This window comes from Enhydra lutris, unplaced genomic scaffold (genome assembly GCF_002288905.1).
Source record: "Enhydra lutris kenyoni isolate GAN:26980312 unplaced genomic scaffold, ASM228890v2 scaffoldscaffold10, whole genome shotgun sequence".
Classification (NCBI taxonomy): Eukaryota; Metazoa; Chordata; class Mammalia; order Carnivora; family Mustelidae; genus Enhydra; species Enhydra lutris.
In genome coordinates this window covers 3403459-3425983 of record NW_019154094.1, presented here as the reverse complement: position 1 = coordinate 3425983, position 22525 = coordinate 3403459, and the positions used below count along the sequence as shown (strand labels likewise).

General features: G+C 55.2%; 1 protein-coding gene across 2 annotated transcripts in view; it reads right to left on the bottom strand.

The window, feature by feature from the left end:
* The window catches only part of LOC111143926 (solute carrier family 25 member 42), a 32632-nt gene that overhangs the window by 9413 nt on the left and 694 nt on the right, over window positions 1-22525 (bottom strand). Inside the window, exons 1-2 of one of the 2 annotated variants that reach the window (XM_022497958.1) lie at window positions 17270-17309; window positions 53-167 (exon numbers count right to left, since the gene is read on the bottom strand). In XM_022497958.1, coding sequence (XP_022353666.1) covers window positions 53-133 — 81 coding nt within the window. In that variant the 5' untranslated portion in view covers window positions 134-167; window positions 17270-17309. Of the gene's footprint in view, window positions 1-52; window positions 168-17269; window positions 17310-22525 lie in introns of those variants that run through there. The other variant, XM_022497957.1, reaches the window with a different exon arrangement.

The following is a 22525-nucleotide window of genomic DNA, read 5'->3' as shown; positions in this document are numbered from 1 at the left end:
ACACAGAAGAGGGACCTCAGGAAGACTCCCATCAGGGAGGCAGGGTACTTGCCTTGGAACTGACGGGTGAGGGCAGGATGGCCTCGGCATCCTCACGCACACGCGCCGTACTCTCCTTCACACCATTACCCATTCCAGGCCAGCTCTGGGCGGCAGGAGACTTGGTCCTGGGACAGAAGGGGCAGGGTGAGACCCGGTGAGAGGAAGGCCAACCCGACCTGCCTCAGGCCTGTGACTCATCCCTGAGTCACCTGAAGCCAGAACTGCCCCAGCATGGTGCTCGTCCCAGCCTGGCTTCCGTCCCCTGCGGGGGAAGGATGTGGGCACCTGCAATCCTGCCACCCAACCCTGGTCCCTGGAGCCAATCGCCTCATCACTGACAAGCACCCTCCTCGTCAGCTCTCTGATCTGATAATCACAAGCCTCTGAGCTGTCTTTTTTTTTTTTTTTTTTTTAACCTAGTACCACCCTGGCAGATGGGCTCAGAGACGTGAAGCCACCCTGGCAAGGTCACACAGCAGGAGGAAGAGGTGATCCCACCTGCCTAGACCTGAGCACCCACTGGGCTTTCGTCAGCTTAGACCTGAGTATCTCTCCACAGAAACACTTAGGAAATTACTTTTTCCTACTGTAAGTTTGCCTGATCTTTCTGGCCAAGCTTATAGTAAAGGGTCCTCATACTTGAGGATTCGTCCCTGGAAACCTCCATTTAACCTCGAGGAGGAAGTACCTGCAAAGCTCAGCAAACCACAAGGAGAGGGAGAGACTGAAAAACGGATGAAGGATGGATGTCACCAAGATGCCAACCTTGCACTGGTGTCCTGAGGTCTCGGTTTCTGTGCTTTAAGATTATCCAATAAATCAAGGCGCTTTCCTATAAAATGCTGCAAATGACACAGACATCCCGATAGTGGGCTGTGAAGGCCTCTCCTGCCTTCCAGGTCCTCCAAGGGACCCTACATCAATGCCGGAGTGTGGGTGGGGGGGGGCACGGAGAAGGTCCTAGAAAGCACAAATAGGATTCCCCTCCACTCGTCCTCTGCTGCTGATTCCTACCTAAAATGGGCCCTGGCTCCAGGAGGAATGGCTGCTTGGAAGACAGGGCAGGAATGAGCCTAGAGCACCCAGAGCTGCCAGGGAGGAACCAAACCCATGCGGGTGTGACAACGGGAGAGGGAGGGGAAGGAAAGAGCAGCTGGTGGCCAAAGCTGCAACACCCTGAGCAACAAGTACTGGATTACAGCCCGAGGGATAAAATAGATAACCCCAAGCCCACAGTTAGAAGTAAATGATTAGGGGCACCTGGCTGGCTCAGTGGTGGAGCGTGGGACTCCTGAGCTCAGGGTTGTGGGTTCGAGCCCCATGTTGGGTATGGCGATTACTTAAAAATAAAATCTTAAGAAAGAAAGAAAGAAAAGGATGATTGAATACATAAATACATAGGAAGAGACAATCTCCCAGGCAGAAGAATCCCAAATAATTTGTGTAGCTCCTCTTCTCTGGAGGAAGGGGGTGTGTGTGACTTCCTACCCCTTGGGTGTGGGCTGCACGTGGTGACTTCCTTCCAAGAAGTGCAGCACCCACAGGGGGAAGAGAGTAACTTTACAGCAGAGACATCTGACAGAGGCCACCTCGGCCAGGTTATCAAGGTCAATAGCCACCAAGAGTCAGGCTGACGGCATGTGCCGTGGATACGGTGTGACGAGGAGGACACTTCACCTGTGTGGTCCTCATTGAACCCATCACCCCAGGTGAGCCAGGAAAAAAACACGAAACAAATCCCAGCTGGGGAGCATCCTACGAAACACCTGACCAGTTCTCCTCAAAGCGATCAAGGTCATTGAAAACAAGAAAGTCTGAGAAACTGTCTCAGCCCAGAAGAGCCCAAGGAGATATGATAACTAGATGTCAGGTGGGATTTGGGGACAAGAAAAGGACATCAGGGAAAACCGAGGCAATCCGAATAAACCAGAGCCTTTAATTAAGTCACCTGTCAGTATCTGCTCATTATTTGTGACAGATGTGCCAAAGGAAAGTAAGATGTCATCAGTAGGGGGAGTTAGGTGTGTGGGGAGTCGGGGAGCTGGTACCTTTGCCAATTTTTTTTAAAAGATTTTATTTATTTATTTAGTTGACAGAGAGAGAGAGAGAACAAGCAGGCAGAGAGACAGGCAGAGGGGGAGTGGGAAGCAGGCTTTCCGCTGAGCAGAGAACCTGACGCGGGGCTCGATCCCAGGACGCTGAGATCATGACCTGAGCCGAAGGCAGAGGCTTTAACCCACTGAGCCACCCAGGCGCCCCACCTTTGCCAATTTTTATATAAATCCCAAACTGTTCACAACCCCACAGGGAGGCACTAGGCCCTAGGGAACTTCTCAAGCCGGCTGCTGGGGTCTCCGCTTGTGGGGGGGCACGGAGACTGCATCACCCCGACCCGCGGCGTGGACAGCTGTGGACCGAGGCTATGGACCCCAGGGGACGATGCCCACATCTGGGCATGTGGATGGACAGTGCAGCCTTTCTCAGCGCTGTGTTGGGGACGTGGGCACGTTACTGTGGACACATTCTGTGAAAGTGCCTTCCTGAGAAAGGATCCAGCCCTTTGGCCCTGGCCTCAAGTGGCCCTGCTCTGTGGCCTCACCCTCCCTCCAACTCCCACTCCAAGCCACCCAGGCAACAACAGCCGGTTAGAAGCCAGCAGGGCCGGTGTGGGGGGGGGGGTGGCTCCTTACTGGGCAGGCTGCGCAGGCTCAGAGGGGGCTGCCTGTTGAGCCCGCTGGACCTTTCTTCCCTCAGGTGCCTGGCTCCAGGACCTGCTGCGGAAACTCAATGCCAACCACTCATGAAGGGGCCTTGGTGTGGTGGCTGTGGACAGAAACAGCGTCCCCACACAGAGTCGTGGGGACCTACGAGACTGTGTCACTGCAGGTGACAGCGCGGGCGGAAGCAAGTCACAGGAGCTCCCCCAGAGACATCTCCACCCAGGACTCGTGACTGGATTCCAAAGGGATTGGGTAAAAGGTCTCCGCAGATGTAATTAAGGAAGGGATCTCGAAGGGAGATCATCCCGGTTCATCCCCTCACCTGCGTGATCTGGTAAGACAGAAGGCGAGACACAGATGGGAAGGCCATGCGACTGGGGGCAGAGACTGGGGTAATGTGGCCACAAGCCGGGCACCCCCGGGAGTCTCCAGAACTGGGAGAGACAAGATCCTGCCCTGGGGCCTTCAGAGACTGTGCTGCCCCTCCCACCCCCCCACTCCGACAAGCACCCGTTTTGAACTTTGAACCTCCAGAATGATGAGAATGAAACTGTATTGTCTCATGCCTCCAGTCTGTAGCGACTTGTTACGGCTGCCACAGGACACTAAGACCGAGGCCCTTTTTAGGGAAGGGGGGAGTGTCCCGGCCCCCGACCCCAACCCAGTAGAGCGGGCAGTCTGAGACTGCCAACTGCTCCCTAGGGTTCAGCACCTCCTGGCAGCTCTCCAAGGCTCACAGGGTAGAAAGGAGATCCTTTCTAGGGAGCGAGGGGGGAAAGATCTCAGAATTGTCCCTTGGGCCAAAGGCTAATTTCTCTGAGAAATAAAGACTTCTTTGCTCTTTCAAGTCAGTAAAAAACAAAAAAACAAAAAACAAAAATACCAACCCAAGACCAAAAAAAAAAAAAAAAAAAAAGGCAAAGAAACAGCCAGGTCACCAGGAAACAACTTTAAAATATGGTAAAAACAAAAAACAGGCGCCCAACTGTGCTCATGGAACTCCACATGAAGGCAGTTTGCAAGTACAGAGCCAGGAACGCAACGGGCATGAGATGGGGGTGGGCACAGAGGGAGGCTGGGGGGGACACTTCTCTGCAGGGGGGGGGCCTGGCAAACGCCTTGGAATGTGTGCTCCCCAATACATGAGCATGAGGACTCGGGGCCACTAAGGGAATAGGTAAGTGCCAGTGAAGGCCTGGAAGGGAAGCGACACAGAGGGAGGGTACAGAGGGAATGCGTGACTCACATCCCCACGGGAGAAGGCCACCCAGCCTGTCACTCATGAGCAGAACCCATCTTGACGAAGTAATCAAGGTCAACACCACCGGTAACAGGGCCGACGGGGCTGACAGACAGCTTGTCTCCCCCATGTGGTGCCCCAGGAAGGACGCCCCGTGGCGTCAGCGGGATTCCTCCCAAAGGATCATGAGGAAGCAGCAGACAGACCACACCGAGGGGGCGCTCAGCGACACCCGACCGAGCAGTTCTCAGCCCAAGTCCAAAGTCTGTGGACGATGAGGGAGGCACCGAGGAGCCATCACGGGTCGGGGAGAGGAAGCAGATAGTGTGACAGGGGGGCCTGGACCGGAAGGAGCCCTTTAGGGGAAGCACTGGGGAGGCCTGTGGCCAGGCTGGAGGGGAGCTCCCACGTGGCGTTGCTGCCTATTTTCTGCCACCGGACTATGCCCGGTATGGTGCTAACCAACACTGGAGGTGGCTGGGTGGAGCGTCTACTGGAACTCTTAGCATTTCTGCTACTTTTCTGTCACCCTAAAATAAAGGCTAAAGAAAAAAATGCCCTTTGAAAACCATGAGCTTCTGGATGTGCCAGAGGTTTGAGAAACATACTTCAGATGCCTGTGGCTGTTGAGGGGCTGGGGGGCTGATCTGGCTCCTCCTTGTCCACTTGGGGCCTCCAAGCCAGGGGCTTAGTGTGTTGGGCTGGGGAAGGGCGCTGGCAGCCACGGGAGCCCCGTGCAAGGGACTGGGGCTCCCAGTTTGTGGGGAGACCAGCACTGTTCTTGGCGGGGAGAGCCTGACCCTGGTCTCTCTTGGGAGTGGGGTGCTGGAGGTCTCAGCTGCGGGGCCTCAGGCTGAGGCCTTCACCCAGGGCCCATCTGTGGCTCTGCACGTGGGCTGAGAACAGGGTGAAGGCAGACGCTACACACGATGACATGACGGCGTTTTTAGGAACTCCCTTTGCTTCCGTGCTCTTTAATCTGACCAGCCTTCGCCACCGACAGGGGTGCTGCTTTACCGATGGGGAAACTAAGGCAGCAGGAGTTCCCCTGCTGGAGACAACTATGATGGTAACCGCTGCCACCATCAATTAGGGGTGTCGTGGTCACTGGTTTCTCTCTCCACCTTGCTGATGAGACACGGAAAAACTTGGGTCAGACCAAGGGCATAGGGAAATCCAACCCTGACGACGGATTCCAAAGTCATATGGCATATATCCAAAGTCAAATGGCCATATTCTTCTTCTTGGAGCCCTTACCCCTGGACAGCCCCAGGACCTGATGGTTCTCCTAGAGAACCATGTGCCCCTTAAGACTTTGCTTAACCTGAAGGAACAGCAGGGCAGGGAAAGTGGGGTGAAGGTCTGGCTTCCCTCAAGCGTCCCCTGAGGACAACTTGTACCCAGACCTCAGACAACCTGTTCACCGAACTGTCATGCACCTAAAGGGACAGCATGGGTTCCTGGGCTGCAAGTCAAGGGGCCCAAGGCTCTGTCCCTGGGACGGGAGCCTGGAAGAGGCAGACAAGGGCTGGCGAGGCCACCCGCAGGGATAGACAAGGTGGGGCACTGGGTAAGCAGTCCCTGCTGTGCGCTGGCACCTGGCAGAAGGAAGGAATGGGAAGAGGTCCCTGAGGGACCAAGGCCTGAGAACTTCCAGTCTTGAACTTGGAAGGAAGCCCTGGTCTGCTGGGTCCCACAAGCCTAGAAGCAGCCCACAGAAATCATGTCTGGGAGTTGATACCCTGGGCCTTGCATGATTCGAAAAAACCTAATATACTGGACACAACCTAGGTGCATGAGGCACACAGCAGGCTGGGCGTTTGAAACACATTCTGAAACACGGACATCTGAAACACGGACTGAAGGTCTGACTGGGAGGAACCCCGGCTGCCCTACCTTCCGGACGTGGGGCCTCACGTGAAACACCGCCCAGGGATTCCGAGGCGGCGGAGGACAATTAGGGGCAGTGGACAGTGACCCATGGTGGTATCTGATAAAACAGAAAAAGAAGAAGCAGGGGCCTCTTGAGACCCTCCAGTGCCATGGCCTGAAGAGTCAAGAAGGGCGACCACGAAGAGGGAGCCTGGCCTGAGGTGCTGGTCGTGAAGGGGGCCCGGGATAGCCTGGTCGGCGAGACTATTACAACTCCTGTTCCAACACGACTGTCCACACAACTCCGGGCTTTGTTCCGTCTGGCTAGTTAGTCCCCCAGCTGCCCTCTTCTGCCCCAAAATCCCACTTCCTCATGCCCCGAGCTCATCTGTCTGAGGTGTTTTCTCACCATGAGCCTGGGGTTGTGTGGTCTTGGGAGATCTCGGCGGTGAGGATTGCTGAGCCCCCCTCATGACATTATACCTCAGAGCACAGACTTAATCCCGGTGAGGCCAACTTGGACCTCTTGGTCAAGGTGGGGTCTGCAGCCATCTGTCCCCCTGCTGAGTGACCCTATTCCAGACTCTTTTCTTTGGAACCAGCGCCCCATGGGGAGTGGGGGGAGTTAAGCTCCCCTCCTGGAGAGGGAGAATCAACATCCGTGACTAGGAGTTCTTACACCAGACTGTGCTCTCTTCTCCCCAACTGACCGACTTCCTCAGTCATTTATTCAGATCACAATGACCTTGTGGACAGCTACTTAGGCTCTGTTACTGATCTGCTGTTCCAACGCTGGCCCCAGGCCGAGATCCCTTCTGCCCACTGGAGGTGGAGGGGCAGGTTTGGGGTGGGGGTGGGGGGCAGGAGGGCAGTGGGAGGACGGACACTGTGCAGATAACAAGCGGTAGTCCAGAGGATCCCAGCAGCTGCAGGAGCTGGACCAGGTTGCTAGAGGACAGGTGTGAATGTGCCCGAGCCTGATTCAGCAGACGCAGAGGTGAGGCTGGGCGGTGCAGGGACCAGGGCAAGCTCCTGCCTGAGGCCCAGCTCCGCTGCTCATCTCCCTGGTCCTCATTGCTCCCATGTTATCCCTCTACCCCACTCGCTCACCGTGCTCCTCCGGCTTTGGGACACCTCCCCCCTCGGCCTTCCACAGGGCACTCTGGGTTACCCGGTGGCTGGACAGGGGGCACTGAAGGGAATTCACTCCTCTGCTCCCAGTAAGAGGAGCCCGGACAAGTTGGAATGGTGCTGCTGGGCAGGCCAGGGCTTGGCCAGGCTGGGAGCCTGTGACTGGGGGCTGAAGTTTCTAGAATCCTCCTTTCCTGACACTCGGGGGGATGGTCCTAGAAAGGGAGACTTGAAGACCGGCGTGCTCTGGTCCAATATTGACACCCCTCTGGGGTTGATTCCGATGAACCATGTGCCTGCAGAGTGTACACCCTGGGGAGGTGGCACCACGGTGGGCAGGGGAGATGGCATGGGGAGTGTGGGCAGATGGCCCACAGGGATGCTGCTGAGTGGGGCTCTGTGGCAGGAGAGATGCAGGGCAGGGTCTGTCCTGGGGTCTGGGAAGGCTTCCTGAGGAATGTGCAGGGTGGGAGTGGTGGAAGGAGCTTCCCGGGGTGGCCGGAGCAGTGAGAAAGGGGACTCCCCAAGGCTGGAGGCAGCTCAGGCTGAGTGCACGTGGGCCATCGAAGGCTCTGCTTGTGGGAGAACGCCAAACACCCCCGCCCCACAACACCCCTGTTGGTGCTTACAACTCCAGACTGCGGCCAAGATGACCGCCACGCGCCTCCCCTAGCACCTCTCTCAGTGCTGGTGACCCTGAGACTGCATCTGGGGACTCAGAACGCTAGTACAGCCTGTCTCACAGGGATGTCGAGCACCTTCTGTGAACACAGTCACACGCCTCCGGTGCCACACGACAGAGAAGGACGAGCTGCTGTCACACACAACGACAGGGACAAACCTCGGACCTACCAGTGGAGAGAGAGAAGCCAGCGCGAAAGACTGAACACTGACGGAGTCTAAGTACAATCCAAACACAGTCACACAACGTGGTCTGTCCGAACAGTGGCATGTCACTGAGCTGTAAAGAGGAAGGACCTTCTGACACGAGCCACACTGCAGATGAACCTTGAGGACATCGTGCAAAGTGAAATGAATGAGTCACAGAAGGACAAACATTTAATTCCACTTAGAGGTCTCTAGAGTCCTCCCATTCATAGAGACAGAAACTAGGACGGTGGGTGCCAGGGCTGAGGGAGAGGAGCGGGGAGTCAGGGTTTAATGGGCACCGAGTTTCAGTCTGGGAAGACGGAAAAGCTCTGGAGAGGGATGGCAGTGATGGGTGCACACGAAGGAGAATGCACTGTCGATGAACTGCACACAAAGGAAAGCCGATGACCGCACGTTTTATGTTATGTGTGCTAGGTCACGATTCGGAAAGATCCAACACAGACAACGAAGCATCAGCGGTGATAAAGATCCCCCTGGGGTTGGCTGTGGGAGGTGGGACAGGGAAGGTTCAGCGAGGAGCCAGCTGGGGGCTTGAAACGCTCTGCACCTCGATCCGGTTCCACATGTGAACACGCATGGAAAATGCCTTGAGCTGGACACGAGAGTTACTCACTTTACTGTACGAAGCTTAAAACAAGTTTAAACATTAAAAAAGAAAAACCCCCAAGCTGAGCAGCCTCTCCCAGGTCAACTGACCGTGAGCCCGAGTACTGTGTTCTCAACTCCCAGGGGACGCTAATGGCACCAGAGGGATGACACGCACTGCTCACTCTTGCTCACCTTCCTCCTCACCTGCAAAGAACACCTGCTGATGATTTTGGCAATGACCAAAAGCCCGGAGATGTCTAAGCTCCTGGGAGGCAGGCCACATGTGCAGGGGGTTATCTGGCCCCTTTTGGAGACAGCACAGCAGGCAGCCACCCACTTTGCCTCTGTCACCTTGGAGAAGGGAGGGCTGACCCTTCCCTTGACTCCAGAGTGACCCAGGTGACCCTCAGTTTGGAGCACCAGACCCAAAGACTGGGAGTGTTGAGGGAGCCACTGGGTCAGAAGTCCCCTTTTTCTTGGGAGGGAAAGCAAAGCAGGCAGGCCCTGAAGGCAGCTGACACAGAGCCAAGCTCAGGGAGGGAGGGGATGGATGTCTGCCGAGCTGGGCTGTCCTGGGGCCCAGTGGTGCCAGAAGAACCCGGGAGCTATCAAAGAACATGGAAGGTGCCAGAACCCACAAAGTTCCCCTTCCAGTTCAGCCAGCTTGAGATGGGTTTCTGTCCCCAGCACCTCCCAGAACCCTGACCTGTGTGTTTCCCATACACTCTCCCAGCCCTGTGCTGCGTGTCCAACCGTGGACAATGGCCCCAATGGGCCCAGCCCCCGTGTGTTCTCTGGAACATACAGGTTACCCATGAACTGGGTTCAGGTGCCAGAGTCTTCCCCAGCAGCGGGGTTAAGAACCAGGGGTCAGGTGCAATGGTGCCACCTCCACCCCACATGCCACGGGCAGGTAGCAGTCACAGACCAGTCCCAGTGAACAAAAATTCATTTTTTCACATCATATTTCTGTTCAAGCAATCTTACCACCCATCAAAAAGCACAGCAAAGCAGGACGGGGGTGCGGGGTGCAATTCCGCAAGTTAACATACTGAATGGCATGGTCTAGGAAATGGGAACCGGGGCTCTGGGATCTTAAGCAGCCCAGTCTGTGAGCGCCCCCGCCCCCGCAGCAGCTCCACGTGTGCCTCCATCCTGGTACACGCACACGCACACACACGTGTGCCTGACTCCCTCAGCTCCCTGGCCAGGGCCACCATTCCTGTTGGTGAGTGCGTGGTGCGCCACTCCAGGCGACAAAGAAAATGTTTGCGCAAATGTTGGGGGCGGGGGCAGCTTCCCAGTTGATGGAGCTTACAAGCCATCACAGAATGGATCCTGTAATCTTTCAGTAAACGGAAGCCAATTAACATCCTCTCTGGCTGTTGATAAAGGCTGTTTTCTTTTCCAGTTAATGGGCATGAACTTCTGCCGTTGGGAGAGCGGTAGCATCTTACATAATAGCTGTTCCCTGGTGACCCAGCCCCGACCAGCTGTTGCCCGTCTCTCCCTGCTGCATTCCCTTCTACTTGGGTCTTCCAGACAAACTGGCCTCTGCAAGACACAGAACATCCCCCTGTCAATCACTGTCCTGGGTCCTTTCAACACTGGGCTGCTGACACCCGTTACCAACTGCACTTGAATGACCGACAACAAACCAAGGTACTCAATGCTACTCATGCTCCTCTCATAAGAGGGTACACCTGTGGAAAGCCCTCATCCCCAAAAAAGTCTTGTGTTTTCACCATGGGGAGCCTAGCACAGTGCTTGTTATCTACTCAATTATTTGCTGGCTGAAGTCACTAATTGTTTGGACATACCAGGTTTTGCTTTGGCTGTACTCTCCCCACCCTGTGCCTGGCAAACTCCTCCGCAGCCTGCAAAGCCCTTCCTAAATGTCCTGGCCTCGCCTCCCAGAACTTAGTTGCTCTGCCCTATGCTGAGCACTCTGTGGTTCCCTGTGGCACGAGACGGGGCTGCTTTCCACTGGCTTCCCCGGCTGGGCTGGGGGCGGTCTGTGGGAGGCAATGCCCGGGGCTGTGTTCAGGGTCCTTGCTTAGCAAGCAGTCAGAGGCACATACCTGCCAACAGGGGCTTCTGCTGTCTGTCATCCGGCCCCTCGGGCACCCTTCCCAGGGCAGCAGAAATGCACCTCTTCTATCCTGTCCACATCCTTCCCCAAGTAGGACCATATAGGTTCCCAGCCACACCACACTGGTGTTGCGGGAAGATGGGGTCCGGCGTGTGACTTTGGGCATGTTACTAAACCTCCCCAGGGGGCGCCTGGGTGGCTGTCGGTTAAGCGTCTGCCTTCAGCTCAGGTCATGATCCCAGGGTCCTGGGATCGAGCCCCACATTGGGCTCCCTGCTCAGTGGGGAGTCTGCTTCCCCCTCTCCCTCGGCCTGCCTCTCTGCCTACTAGTGCTCTTTCTTCCTCTGTCAAACAAACAAACAAACAAACAAATAAACCTCCCCAGGCCTCCGTTTCCATCCATTACTCTATTCCCGGGGTAGTGCTGGTCAGCTGGGTCACGGGTGTGGGTAAGCATCATTCCGCCTTATACTAAGGAGTCAGACGGAGCTGGGATGGAGCCCATTGCACACCACCCGGTCCTACTAAGCAGGCCTCCCCAGTTCCTAGATCTCACCATTCAGCCTGCATCCCCCATGCCAGGGCCTCTGAAAGAGCTAAGCATCAGGTCCTGGAGCCCAGCATCACCTCACCCCTGCTTTCTCCAGGTTCATCTCCCCAAAGCGTTAAACAGAAGCCGGCTGGTGGGGCCCTGCTGCCCGCCACACGACAATGGTTTAGGAAGCACGTGTTCCAGCCACGTGCTCTGCCACTGCCGGCACCCCTGTCCCACACCACGGGCGGCGCCATCTCCCACACTGACATTCAGAGCTAGCTGACACTTGGCTTTGACTCGTGAGCTCCAAGTCAAAGGGGCTGCTCACAGCCCCCAAACCTATCCCTTCTTCAAGGCCTGGCTCCCACATGTCCCCTTGCCAGCCCAAGGCTAGACCAGCCTAAGGCCTGACCAGTAATGGGTCCTGTCTGCCTGTCCAGTCTGCTGGAAGCCGGGCCCGCCAGCCTCGTCCTCCCCCTCCTTCAGCTACAGGATCTTCCTCCAGCTCTGGGCGGCTACTCCAGGGAGTTCTAGGAACACCTGTCCCAGAATCCCCAGGACACTTGTACGGGATTCCTGAGCTCCTCCTCAGGCTTAATTTGGGGTCTCCTTAGTGAGGCCTGGGAACCTGCCCTTACGGCAAGGACACATACTGCATCCTGGATGGGACTTGGGTCAGCATGGCTAATTAACACTGAATGGAAACATGTATGTTCTCTTTTTCCACTCATCCCATGGCAAAGGCACATGACCTAGAGATGGAATAATGGTGATGACATCTGTCGGGAGCACTTCATGGGCACATTTCATCAAGGCAGGCTTGCAACTGGTCACAAGGTGTTGTCACCTCCTGCCCCGGTCCTGGTCCCCTGTGCTGGGGAGGCACGGGTTGGGCTGCTAAGGGCTCTGAGCTCAGGTATGGTGACTGTGCCTTGTTGGCAGTGGCCTCGAGGTGAGTCCCCTCCTGTGCCTGTTACGGGCTCCATGGACCAGGTCCCTCAATCTCCTCTCACACTCTTTGCCTTGTGTTCCCAAATACCCAGGCTCTCTTGTTCCCTTTGGTTGCAATGCTTTGCCATCTAGCTAACTCCTTGCTGGCTTTCAGATCTCTGAGAACCTTCTGCTCCCTGAGTTAGCAACCCAATCCTCTGCTAGAACTCATCAATTACAGAGCTCTGGTCATTTGGTGAGAACGGATCCGCATCTCCGTCCCCTACCCTTCTGAGCCCCAGTGTTTCTGCCTCCTCTGCATCTGTCCCTGTCTCACAGGTATTTACAGACTGTAGAACAATGGTATGGTCAGGCTTCAAGTTCATTCCATTCCTGGAGCCCAGGCTCCGGGAACCGTGGTGGCATTTCGGCCGTCTTAAAGGCACCCATGTCTAACAGCAGCATAAAGCACGAGTGCCACCGGTGACTTGCCTAAGGGACAGGGGTCTGGATTCGGGCTGACCCGCGTCCATCTTGGCTCCTGTTATGTTCTCCCCTTGGTGACTCTTCTACAGACTGGGATGATCTAGGACCAAGCTCACGGTCCAGTACACACACGCTGAGGCCGGGCAAAGAGCAAAACATACATGCAACACGTTCGCTTGTCTGTGTCCTTGCTAGCTCTGGGCAGATGCCTCCACCTTCCAGCAAGAAGGCAGGTTGAGTGAGGGGCTGCCCACTTCAACCGCCCAGCCCTGTTTTGCCTGAAACAGCAGAGGCAGCTACACACGCACTTCTTTGAATAACATCCTGGCAGAAATTCTGGCTTTGCAGCTGGAGGGGTTAAATGGTGCCCGCCCCCCCCCCAAGTTCATGGCCATCCAGAATCTCAGAAAGTCACCATATTTGGAAATAGGGTCTCTGCAGGTGAAATGAGTTAAGGATATTGAGATGAGATCATACTGAATTTATGGCAGGCCCTAAATCCCACGATGGGTTTCCTTGTAAGTAGGAAAACACAAAGGGAAGAGCGGTGTGTGAAGATGGGGGCAGAGACTGGGTTGAAGTGGCTATAAGCCAAAGCCCCGACGACTGCCAACAGCCACCAAGCCAGGAGAGGGGCCTGGTGACATTCTCCCTCAGGTCCCCTGGGAGGAAGCGACCCTGCAGTCTTAGTCTATTGGGGCCGGTGACAGAAGACCATAGCCTGGGTGGCTTCCAGACAATATGTCTCACAGTTCTGGAGGCTGGGAAGTCCATGATCAAGGTGCCAGCAGACTGCGTGTCTGGTGAGAGCCCTCTCCCTGGTGCACAGGATGGCTTCTAGCTGTGCCTCACCAAGCAGAAAGGGCAAGGGCCTGCTTGTAAGGCCTCTGATCCCATTCAGCAGGGCTCCACCCTCACGACCTAATCACCTCCTCAAGGCCCCACCTCCTAAAGCCATCACATTCGGATTAGCTTTCAACGCAGGAATTTCAGGAGACAACCATCCATCTCTAGCACCTGGCAACACGTTGATTTTGGCCTTCTGACCTCCACAACTATGGTGGAATGACTCCCTCTTGTCTGAAGCCACCCAGTTTGTGGTAATCTGTTACAACAACCCCAAGCCGCTGACATGACAGGAGTCTAAGGCCAATGCTCCTGGCACCAGCTGGTGTCCTGCCCATGGCCCTGAGGTCATTCCTCCCCTCCCTGGATCTCTCAGGCCTCCCTGTTGACACAGCTCTGACAGAAAACCTGGCTTCTGCTGACCTTTGTTGTGACCCTAGAATCCAAGCACTCAGCTGCAGCAAAAGGTACTCAGGAAAGAAAACAAACGTTGACAAGCACATTTTAAAAATAGCGCAGTGATCGGGGAGGGGCCGCTGGGGGCCATGTTCTACCTCTTCAGCTGAGTGTCAGCTTTGTTGTCCTTTACACTCTCTTTTCACACGCACATTATGGACTTGCTATTAAGAAATATTTCGCACTCCAAAGAGAAAATATAACACATTTTTAAAAGAGCTGGTTGGCGAAACCCAATCAAGCTAATAGTTCTGATCATCTCAGCATTCCTCTAGTGTCTAATTGCCAAAACCGAAGAACAAAAACAGGACGACAGGTGGGAAAAGGCCTGGCCTCCGTCTGATGATGCCCTCCACCTGGCACCAACGGCGGGAAACAGCTGAGAACTTCCCCCAAAAGATTTAACATCTGACTTATCTCAATCTCATCTGACAGTCAAGTTCTCCTGCTGGATCCAAAGGGAAAAACAAAAACTTGGTAACAGCCAACATCTTAAATCTTCCCTCCCAGGACTGTGGCCAATGCCCTGGTCTGTCTCTTGCAAGTAACGGACCCCCCCCCCGCCCCACCCAACCCAGCCCCCCACCAAACCCAAGGTTTCCTCCACAGCTCTACAGAGGAGGGACTCAAATATTCCTTGGATTGAACTTTAGTCCAACTGGGGAAGAGGAATACAGATATAATGTTTAATCACCACTGCACGGGCAACACCCAAGAGATGGACAGAAAGCCCAGAAGTGGCGTTCAAAAGGAGCTCTCGGGCGGCGCTTTACCTATCAGACTGGAGAAACCAGGACACTTGATTGTTCTGGATGCTGAGGAGAGGGAACAAGCAATCCAGTTTTACAGCAGCAAGAAAACTGAGGGCAGCACAAAGTCTCTGGAGGAACATTCCCATTTCAATGGACATGCCCTTTGGCCTGGCCTCTCCTAGGAAGCTCCCTGAAGACCGGGAGGTTTCAGAAGCATCTGGGCTGGAGCCCACACACGATCACTGCATATCTGCTCATGCCTGGGTCCATCTATTCATTTCAGCGCAGCTTGTAGGAGAAAATATGAGTGACAACTTCAACAGTCATCAGCAAGTGACTGGCTATAAAACTGGCACACCCATTTGGTAAGAATCTCAGGTAAATCTATCAGGGGTTTAAAAGAGGTGGGGGAGGGACGCCTGGGTGGCTCAGTTGGTTAAGCAGCTGCCTTCGGCTCGGGTCATGATCCCAGTGTCCTGGGATCGAGTCCCACATCGGGCTCCTTGCTCATCAGGGAGCCTGCTTCTCCCTCTGCCTCTGCCTGCCATTCTGTCTGCCTGTGCTCGCTCGCTCTCCCTCTCTCTCTCTGACAAATAAATAAAATAAAATCTTTAAAAAAAAAAAAAAAAGAGGTGGGGGATATACAAGCCATAGATTATCTCTGGTAGGAAACAGGGCAAGTTGACAATGGATGCTTCCAGAAGGGTACAGGGTGCAGACAAATCCGCCTGGTTTTCACTGTATGTCCTTCTGTATCTTTTTTAACCATATAAATCAATTACTTTGTCCAAGTTTATATATTTGCATATGTATATATGTAACATAAGTACATCTGTAGTATATAAAACGTGTGTATATGCACATATAAACATGAATGTATACATCTACATATACACACACACACACGCACATACATAAACACAAACATTTTAAATGACACTTTTGGAATGTGGACAGAAAACCCCCTTGGCTTCGGTTTCTGAAGGTGAAGGTGACACAACCCTCTGGCATATTCTGGCACCATCTTTGCCAGGAGAGACAGAGGGGGTGAGGCACTATACAGACTTCACAGGAAACCACACCATGTTATGACTTTTCCACAACAAAGCTACTGTCTCCTTCTATGCTGCACGCTTGCAAATCATACTCCAGGGAACTTACACAGTTCCAGAAAGATCATTACTCCCAGTACCTCATAAGTTTTATAGTTTGGCTCAGAGTGGTTATAGTATTAGCTCTCCTCACTCTGAAGAGTGTTTCCCTACTCTCTAGGTTTATCGGCTTTAAGAGCCCAAGGAGTTCTTGAGGGTCAGCAAGGAGCTTCGGACTGCAAGAGCTGGGGTCAGAGGCCGGAAGCCTGTAACTCCCTCCCAGGCGACCCAGCTGCTGGAGGCAGCCAAGGTGTTGGAAGTCCTGCTCCTGCAGTGTCCCCGCCCCCACCCAGCCCGGGACACTGAGACACGTGCTACAGCAACGATCAGGGGCCGCCCCTTCCAGCTCAGTCTTTCCAGACTCAAAGTCATGACTCCTGAGGAACAGCTGCAGAGAAGGTGGGGGTCCCCTCCCCTACCAACCCCTCAGAGAAAAGCACAACAGATGGGCAAAAATGGGGAAGGTCTACAAAGAAGGGTCAGCAAAGCTCAGGGAGGGATGGGCTCTGCCTCCCCAATTCAAGTCTCTTTATGTTTGTTGCTGATAAAACGGAGATAATTCTGGGTTTGCGTGGCCAAAGGGATTATTGTAAGCCTGGAAATCACTTTACAGACTGTCAAAAAAGAAAAGATAACATCTGGGTGGGCTCTTCTTTTGGGTGGGGGAGGGTGATATCCTGAGATTGCTAGGCTTGGGTGAATGTTGGGGGACCTGGGTGTGAGGGGGGTTGCGGTTCAAGGATTACAGAGAGGGGCACAAATACAGGTGCACATTTAAGAAAGTATAGGTGGGCACATAGACTGGGGTGTGTGATGGAGAAGGCCTGGAAACTGCACAGGGCAGGTGGAGGGATGGGGGAGATTACCTGAAGGCCCTGACCCAAGTGGCTGAAGGAAGGAAGGAAGCAAGAGAGGGGCACAGACCTGGACGTGAGCAAAAGCAGTGAGGGGATATGAACCGGCCCAGGTGTGAGTGGGAGACCACGAGTTGGGCACCAGAGGCTCAGGCATAAGGCTCTGCTCAGTGGCAGAGGTGGGGGTGCATGGATCTGGGTGTGGAGGTTTCATCAAGAGGAAGGATTTTAGGTGATCTGGGGGTGTCCATAAGGACGGGGGCGGTGGCAGGTGTGTGAGGGAGAATATCAGCGGGGACACGGACTCAAGTGCGTGTGGGTGTGAAGATCCAACTGTGCCAAGCGCCTGGAGACACGGCCCCAGAGGTGTGGGGGATGTCAGCGAGGTGGACAGTCTCAGGTGTATGGGGGGGGATGTCAACAAGAATGGACATGGTGTCAGGTGTGCGCGGACTGTGAGGGTTCAGATCCGGCTGGGAGGGCCCCCAAAGAGCACCAGACGCGGGGTGTGTGTGGGGCGGAAGGCTTTAACCTCTCCCTACCCCTGCGACGCTGCTGTCACGCCCTGTTTCGCCCGCCCCCACCCCCGGACCAACGACAAGACCGTGCCTCGCCCTGGCTCGGCCCGAGGGGCGCGGGCCCCCGGACGCCTGCGTCACCCCGGGCCCTCTGCTCCCCCTCACCGGCTGGGACGCGTCGCCTTCACCGCCGCCGCCGCCACCGCCGCCTCCGGCCACCGCGGCTCCGCCTGGCGCACCACCCCTCCCAAGCGCGCGCGGCGGGAGGGGTTCACGCCACGCTCCGATTGGCTGCACGATGGCCAATCGACGTCGAGAAAGACAACGATTGGTTGTCATGAAACAGACGGGCAGCTCCCAAGGCCAGTCACTGATGGGTAGAGGCGGACTATTGGGTAAGGTTTTCGGTCCCAGAGGTGGTCCTGCAGGGTGCGAGGGTGCTGGAGGTGAGAGCGGGGCGGTAGGCGAGGATTGGAGCTCTGGCAGAAGACGAGCATCCCTAATGACCAATCCCCGAGGGGCAAGGGTAGGGCTCCGAAGTGGCTGGCCCGGTTGGCGCGAGAAGAACGGAGGGCGTAGCCTAGAGGGCGATGAGGATTGGCTGCGACGCCGAAGACAGGCAGGCCCTGTGGCCGATCGCAGGGGCCGTGAGCGGTGTGCCTTGCGACAGGGCAGGAGAGTGCAAGGTGCAGAGTTTGGCCGGGAGCGCGGCGGCGGTAGGTGGCCTCAGGTGCCCCGGGCCGGGTACCCTGAGGCTGTGTCGAAGAGGCTGGCCCTCGGACCTCGCAGCGCGGAGGCAGGACCTCCAACTCTGGCTGTGAACAGGGGCCATCGCTGCTGACAAGACTCCTGGATGATTTTACATTCCTTCACTCCCCGCTGTTTCCCTGCCAACTACAAGGAGAAGGCAGACTCTCTGAGGTCACTCAGGCTTGTCCTCTGCAGCTCCGGGTTGTTGTGAAGTCGCGGAAACAGGTGGAATCCTACCCATGAGCTTTATGGCTTTCTGCAAGTATTGTACTTGTCTGATTTCAAGCTTTCTCGTTTATGGGATCCAATGACAGCCCCATCCGGCCTCCTCCCGGATAAGCCTCTGTGAATCAACTGAAAACTAACCACTATCTCATGAGGTCAAAGCGACCACTGGCCATTTTACGGAACAGAGTGCAGAGAGGTCCTGCTCCTTGCCCACAGCGCTTCAAGTAGCTGAATCTAAGGGTGAATTTAGAGCAGCCTGCACTTTAGAAGTGGGGTAAGGAAGTGTCAGAGAAGAGCCACCAGGGCCCTGAGCCATCTGGGCCGATTCCACGTCCAGCCATAGGCCCAACATAACCTTGGGCAAGGTGGTTGTGGATTAGTTTCCTCAGAGGACAGTGATTCCTACACCTTGATCTTTCCTCTTTTTAGGCTGCTCCCCTGGGAGAACTTATATCCCAGCCCTTGCCTTGACCTTCTGGTGAAAGCATTGGACCCTCAGCAGGGCCATCTGGCCCACGAGCCTCAGCTTCTCTGTGAGGTGAAGTTCATGGGATTCTTTGAAGACAGATGCCAGCAGTTTAGAGAAGACACCTGCCATCCAGTGCTTCGCTGTGTCCCTGGCACCCCCAAGTCCACCCAGTTCTCTGACTCACCAAACGCACTCTCCTAATCTCGAGGGCAGAAAGGGTTACAAATGTTCCCAGATACTGGCTCTTATTTCCCCTAGGTGCTGGCTAGGGTTGGTGGAGATCAAGTTCAGAACCAGGGAATGCTGGGAGGGAGCAACCTGAAGCTAGGCCTTAATAAGGGTTCACATTTCAGGGTTGAGCAAGTCCCCTGCCTAGTGCTTGATCCACAACATCTCAAAGGGCTGCCGGTAAGGAGGATGGGGAAAACACTGAAGCTCACACTGTCAATGTCACTAGCCTGAGGCCACCATCTGACTCAGGATATTCCCGTGATATTCCCACCTGGGCCTCTCTCCCATACCTCCCTACTGTGGTTTGCTTCCCAGCCAACTTCCAGGCCCTGATCTCCATTCTGCTCTCTGGACAAGCAGAGGACATTGAGGTCCGCTGAACACCTAATGGGTGTCAGATCCTTACTGGGGGATTCCCAGATGGTGGGGGGAGGGGACAGCACCCACTTTGCCCATGAGAATACTGAGCCTCACACTACAAGTGTTCCTTGATGAAATGGCTAGAGGCTGGATTTGAATCCCTGCTGTTTTTTACTTGCTGGCCACCAGACCTTCAGCAAGTGACTCAAATTCTCTGCTTCAGTTTCCCCAACTACCTCCCAGGGTTGAAGGCAGCACTAACGAGATGAATGGAAGTAAAACACTCACAACTTCACTGGTCCACAGCCAGCGCTTTTTGAGTGTTGGTGATAGATAAACTGTTCTCGGGGCCTGTTTCCCTTTCTGTAAATAGCACTTCATGGAATGTGGACATAGACCAACTATGGGTGGGGTGTGCCACCCAAAGAGGGAGAGATACTCATGCTACAGGAGTCCCTACCCACAGCACCCACCTGCCAGGTCCTGGGAGGGAGGCAGCAAGCTCCTGGAAGGTCTCACGGTACTCCCAGGGACAGTGCCAACTGAGGCAAGGGTCAGGCAGCAGCCCAGCACCAGGCTACCTCCTCTGAGAGTGCCAAAGGCACTGCCTGGGCTCTGGCTTTTTTTGCTTGTCAGCATGCTGGCGCCGGTCAACCTCCCTGCCACCTTCCAACAATGGCCAGTAATGCCCCTTGGCACCAGCGACTGACACCCCCACTGTGGGCACTTCAGCTGTGCCTGGCCAGGGTGCCTGGGATCCCAGCTCTTCCATGTCAGTCTGGCTGGCTCTGGGCAGGACACTGTCTCTCTGTCCCCCAGTCTCCTCTAGGTCTCGGGGATCCCTGGAATCATCTGACACGATCGCTCTGAGCCAGGCCTGGGCAGAGTGACAGGGCTTAATCAATGGAGGCCAGAGAGCCATTTGCCCAAGGTCAGGTTAGCAATGCTGGCAAGAGAGGAGCGGCATGGAGGCAGGCCAAGCTGGGTTCTCATCCCACTGTGGCCCCTCAAAGGCCAGCGAGTCTATTTCTCATCTGAGAAATGGTGTGCATAGGCCCTGCTTCTCAAAGATGTGTGTATAAGCCAGGACCCTGGGTCCTTCCCTGGGTGGAGGGGTACATGCTGAATGCAACAGTGATGTCACCCAAACCCAGCCGGTGTCAAGGCAGTTACAGTCAGCCTCCCAGAGATTCAGAGAGGCTGCACCACTCACCCAAGAGTGCACAGCAGTAGAGACATAGCCTGAATGTGCCAGCCCCTCCCCTGCAGGGGTTTCCTCTTCAGCTCTGGTTTCCAGGTCATCAACGGAGATGGCAAACACTCTTTAGAGAGGGGCTGTGTACCTTACTGGGGCTGTGGTCCTGTATAGCAACACACTTACCCTGTTTTCAGGGGAGGGGAGGAGGCTGAGGTTCACCTGAGGCGGTAGAGCAGGGACTGGAAGCCAGGTTTGGCCAACCTCAATTCTGTGCCTACCCACTCTGGGGACCTCCAAACAGACCCTGAGCCATGCTCACTGACGAAGTCCATTCCTTCAGACTAAGGTGGAAAGGATGGAGAAGCTAGAGCCCTGCCTCCCCCAGAGAGGCCTGCAACTGTAGGAAGGCTGGCCAGGAGCTCGTCGGGGGAGAGGACTAGAGCTGTGGGGGCAGAGGCCTTCCCTCTAAACCACCCTCTTATTATTTAGGTGTATATTCAAAAACATTCAGAGGAAGCTGGAGCAGAGCAGGGAGACGGGAGCCTGCTTACATGCAATTCCTGGGCAGTAGGGATAAACACGAAAGCACACAAGCAAGGCGACCTCAGGTAGGCTCAGAGATCAGAGACAACACAAGAGGTCATGGGACCAGGGCACCAGTGAAGGACAACAGCAGGGGATCTCTCCTGGAGGCAACATGTGAGCTAGAACTTGGTGCCAGGGAAGAGGCAGCCATGGGGAGGGCCGGGGAAAAGGTGCTCCATGTAAGGACAGCATGTGCAAAGGCCCGAAAATGGGGATGCTGATGTGGCTAGAAAGACAACTAAAAGAGAACGTGGTGGGGGGCACCTGGGTGACTCAGTGGGTTGAGCCTCTGCCTTCAGCTCAGGTCATGATCTCAGGGTCCTGGGATCGAGCCCCATGTCGGGCTCTCTGCTCAGCGGGGAGCCTGCTTCCCCCTCTCTCTCTGCCTGCCTCTCTGCCTACTTGTGATCTCTCTCTCTCTATCAAATAAATAAACAAAATCTTTTAAAAAATAAATAAAAAAAATAAAAGAGAATTAGGGAAGATGAGGTTGGGAGGTGGGCGGGGCCTAGAGGACAGTTGGTTTTGCGGAGAGGGCAATGGGGAGCCTTGGGCAGACTGAGAGCAGAGCCTGGGCAGGAATTACAGGAACGAACCTCAGGCTTCCCCAGAAATGGGCTGGCATCACCCACCTCCCATGAGACAGATGATGACACATGAGGCTCACAGGGACTGCAGAATGCCCCAAGGTCACATGGGTGGCAGAAGTCAAAGCGGGGCAGCCTGGATCAGGTGCAAGAAAATTCTACATGCTGGGTGTGTTCCCAGTGGGGGAAATCAGGGAGAGGTGACCGGGTTAGAGGTTCATGTCAACCCCCCAGAGCTGGCAGGGCCCTCCCAGCCAGGAGTGGGGAACAGTTTGCCACCAAGGGGAGCTAGGACCCGGGTGATGCCACACACACCCCCAGCTACTTGCCCAGCCATGGAAACCAGAAGCCTTCTAGGAAGGGACTTGAGCTGATATTAAGGACCAAATTTAGGTCCTCCTTGAGCTAGGGGAGATGTATGACAAGCAGTGGACTGGGTGTTTCAAGAGAGGTTGGGTACCGCGCCTGGAGCCCAGCAGAACTCTTGAAGCTAACCACCCAATTGGGCTACATGGGATGCACAAGCTGCAGGGTGACCACGGCACGACCCCCAAGTGTAAAGGCAGAGGAGCGCTGGGGTTTGCTAAGCACAGCTGCTTGGGGACCCCCAGAACACTTTGGAGGTACAGTGGGTATTTCAGGCAGTAACACTGATGTCCATACTACAGATGGGGAAACTGAGGCTCAAAGAAGGAGGCAGACTTCCCAAGCCGCCCAGCGAGCAATGACCTCAAGCAGCCGGGCAGACAAGTACAGGACAGTCCTTCGAGGGTGACTGAGGTGGTGAAGCTAAGACGGTCGGGTGCCTCCCACATGCCCAGCTCTTCCTGCACACCCCACGGAAGGGGGCTCTATTGCTCCCCCCTCCCCATTTCACAGAAGATCAGATCAAGGCTTAGACAGAATACGTCGCTAGCTCAAGGCCACAGAGCTCAGTGAGACATAATCAGAAACAGTGGCCGTGGGGCTGAGACCCCAGGTATGAACCATGGCCCCAGCAGACCATATATCCC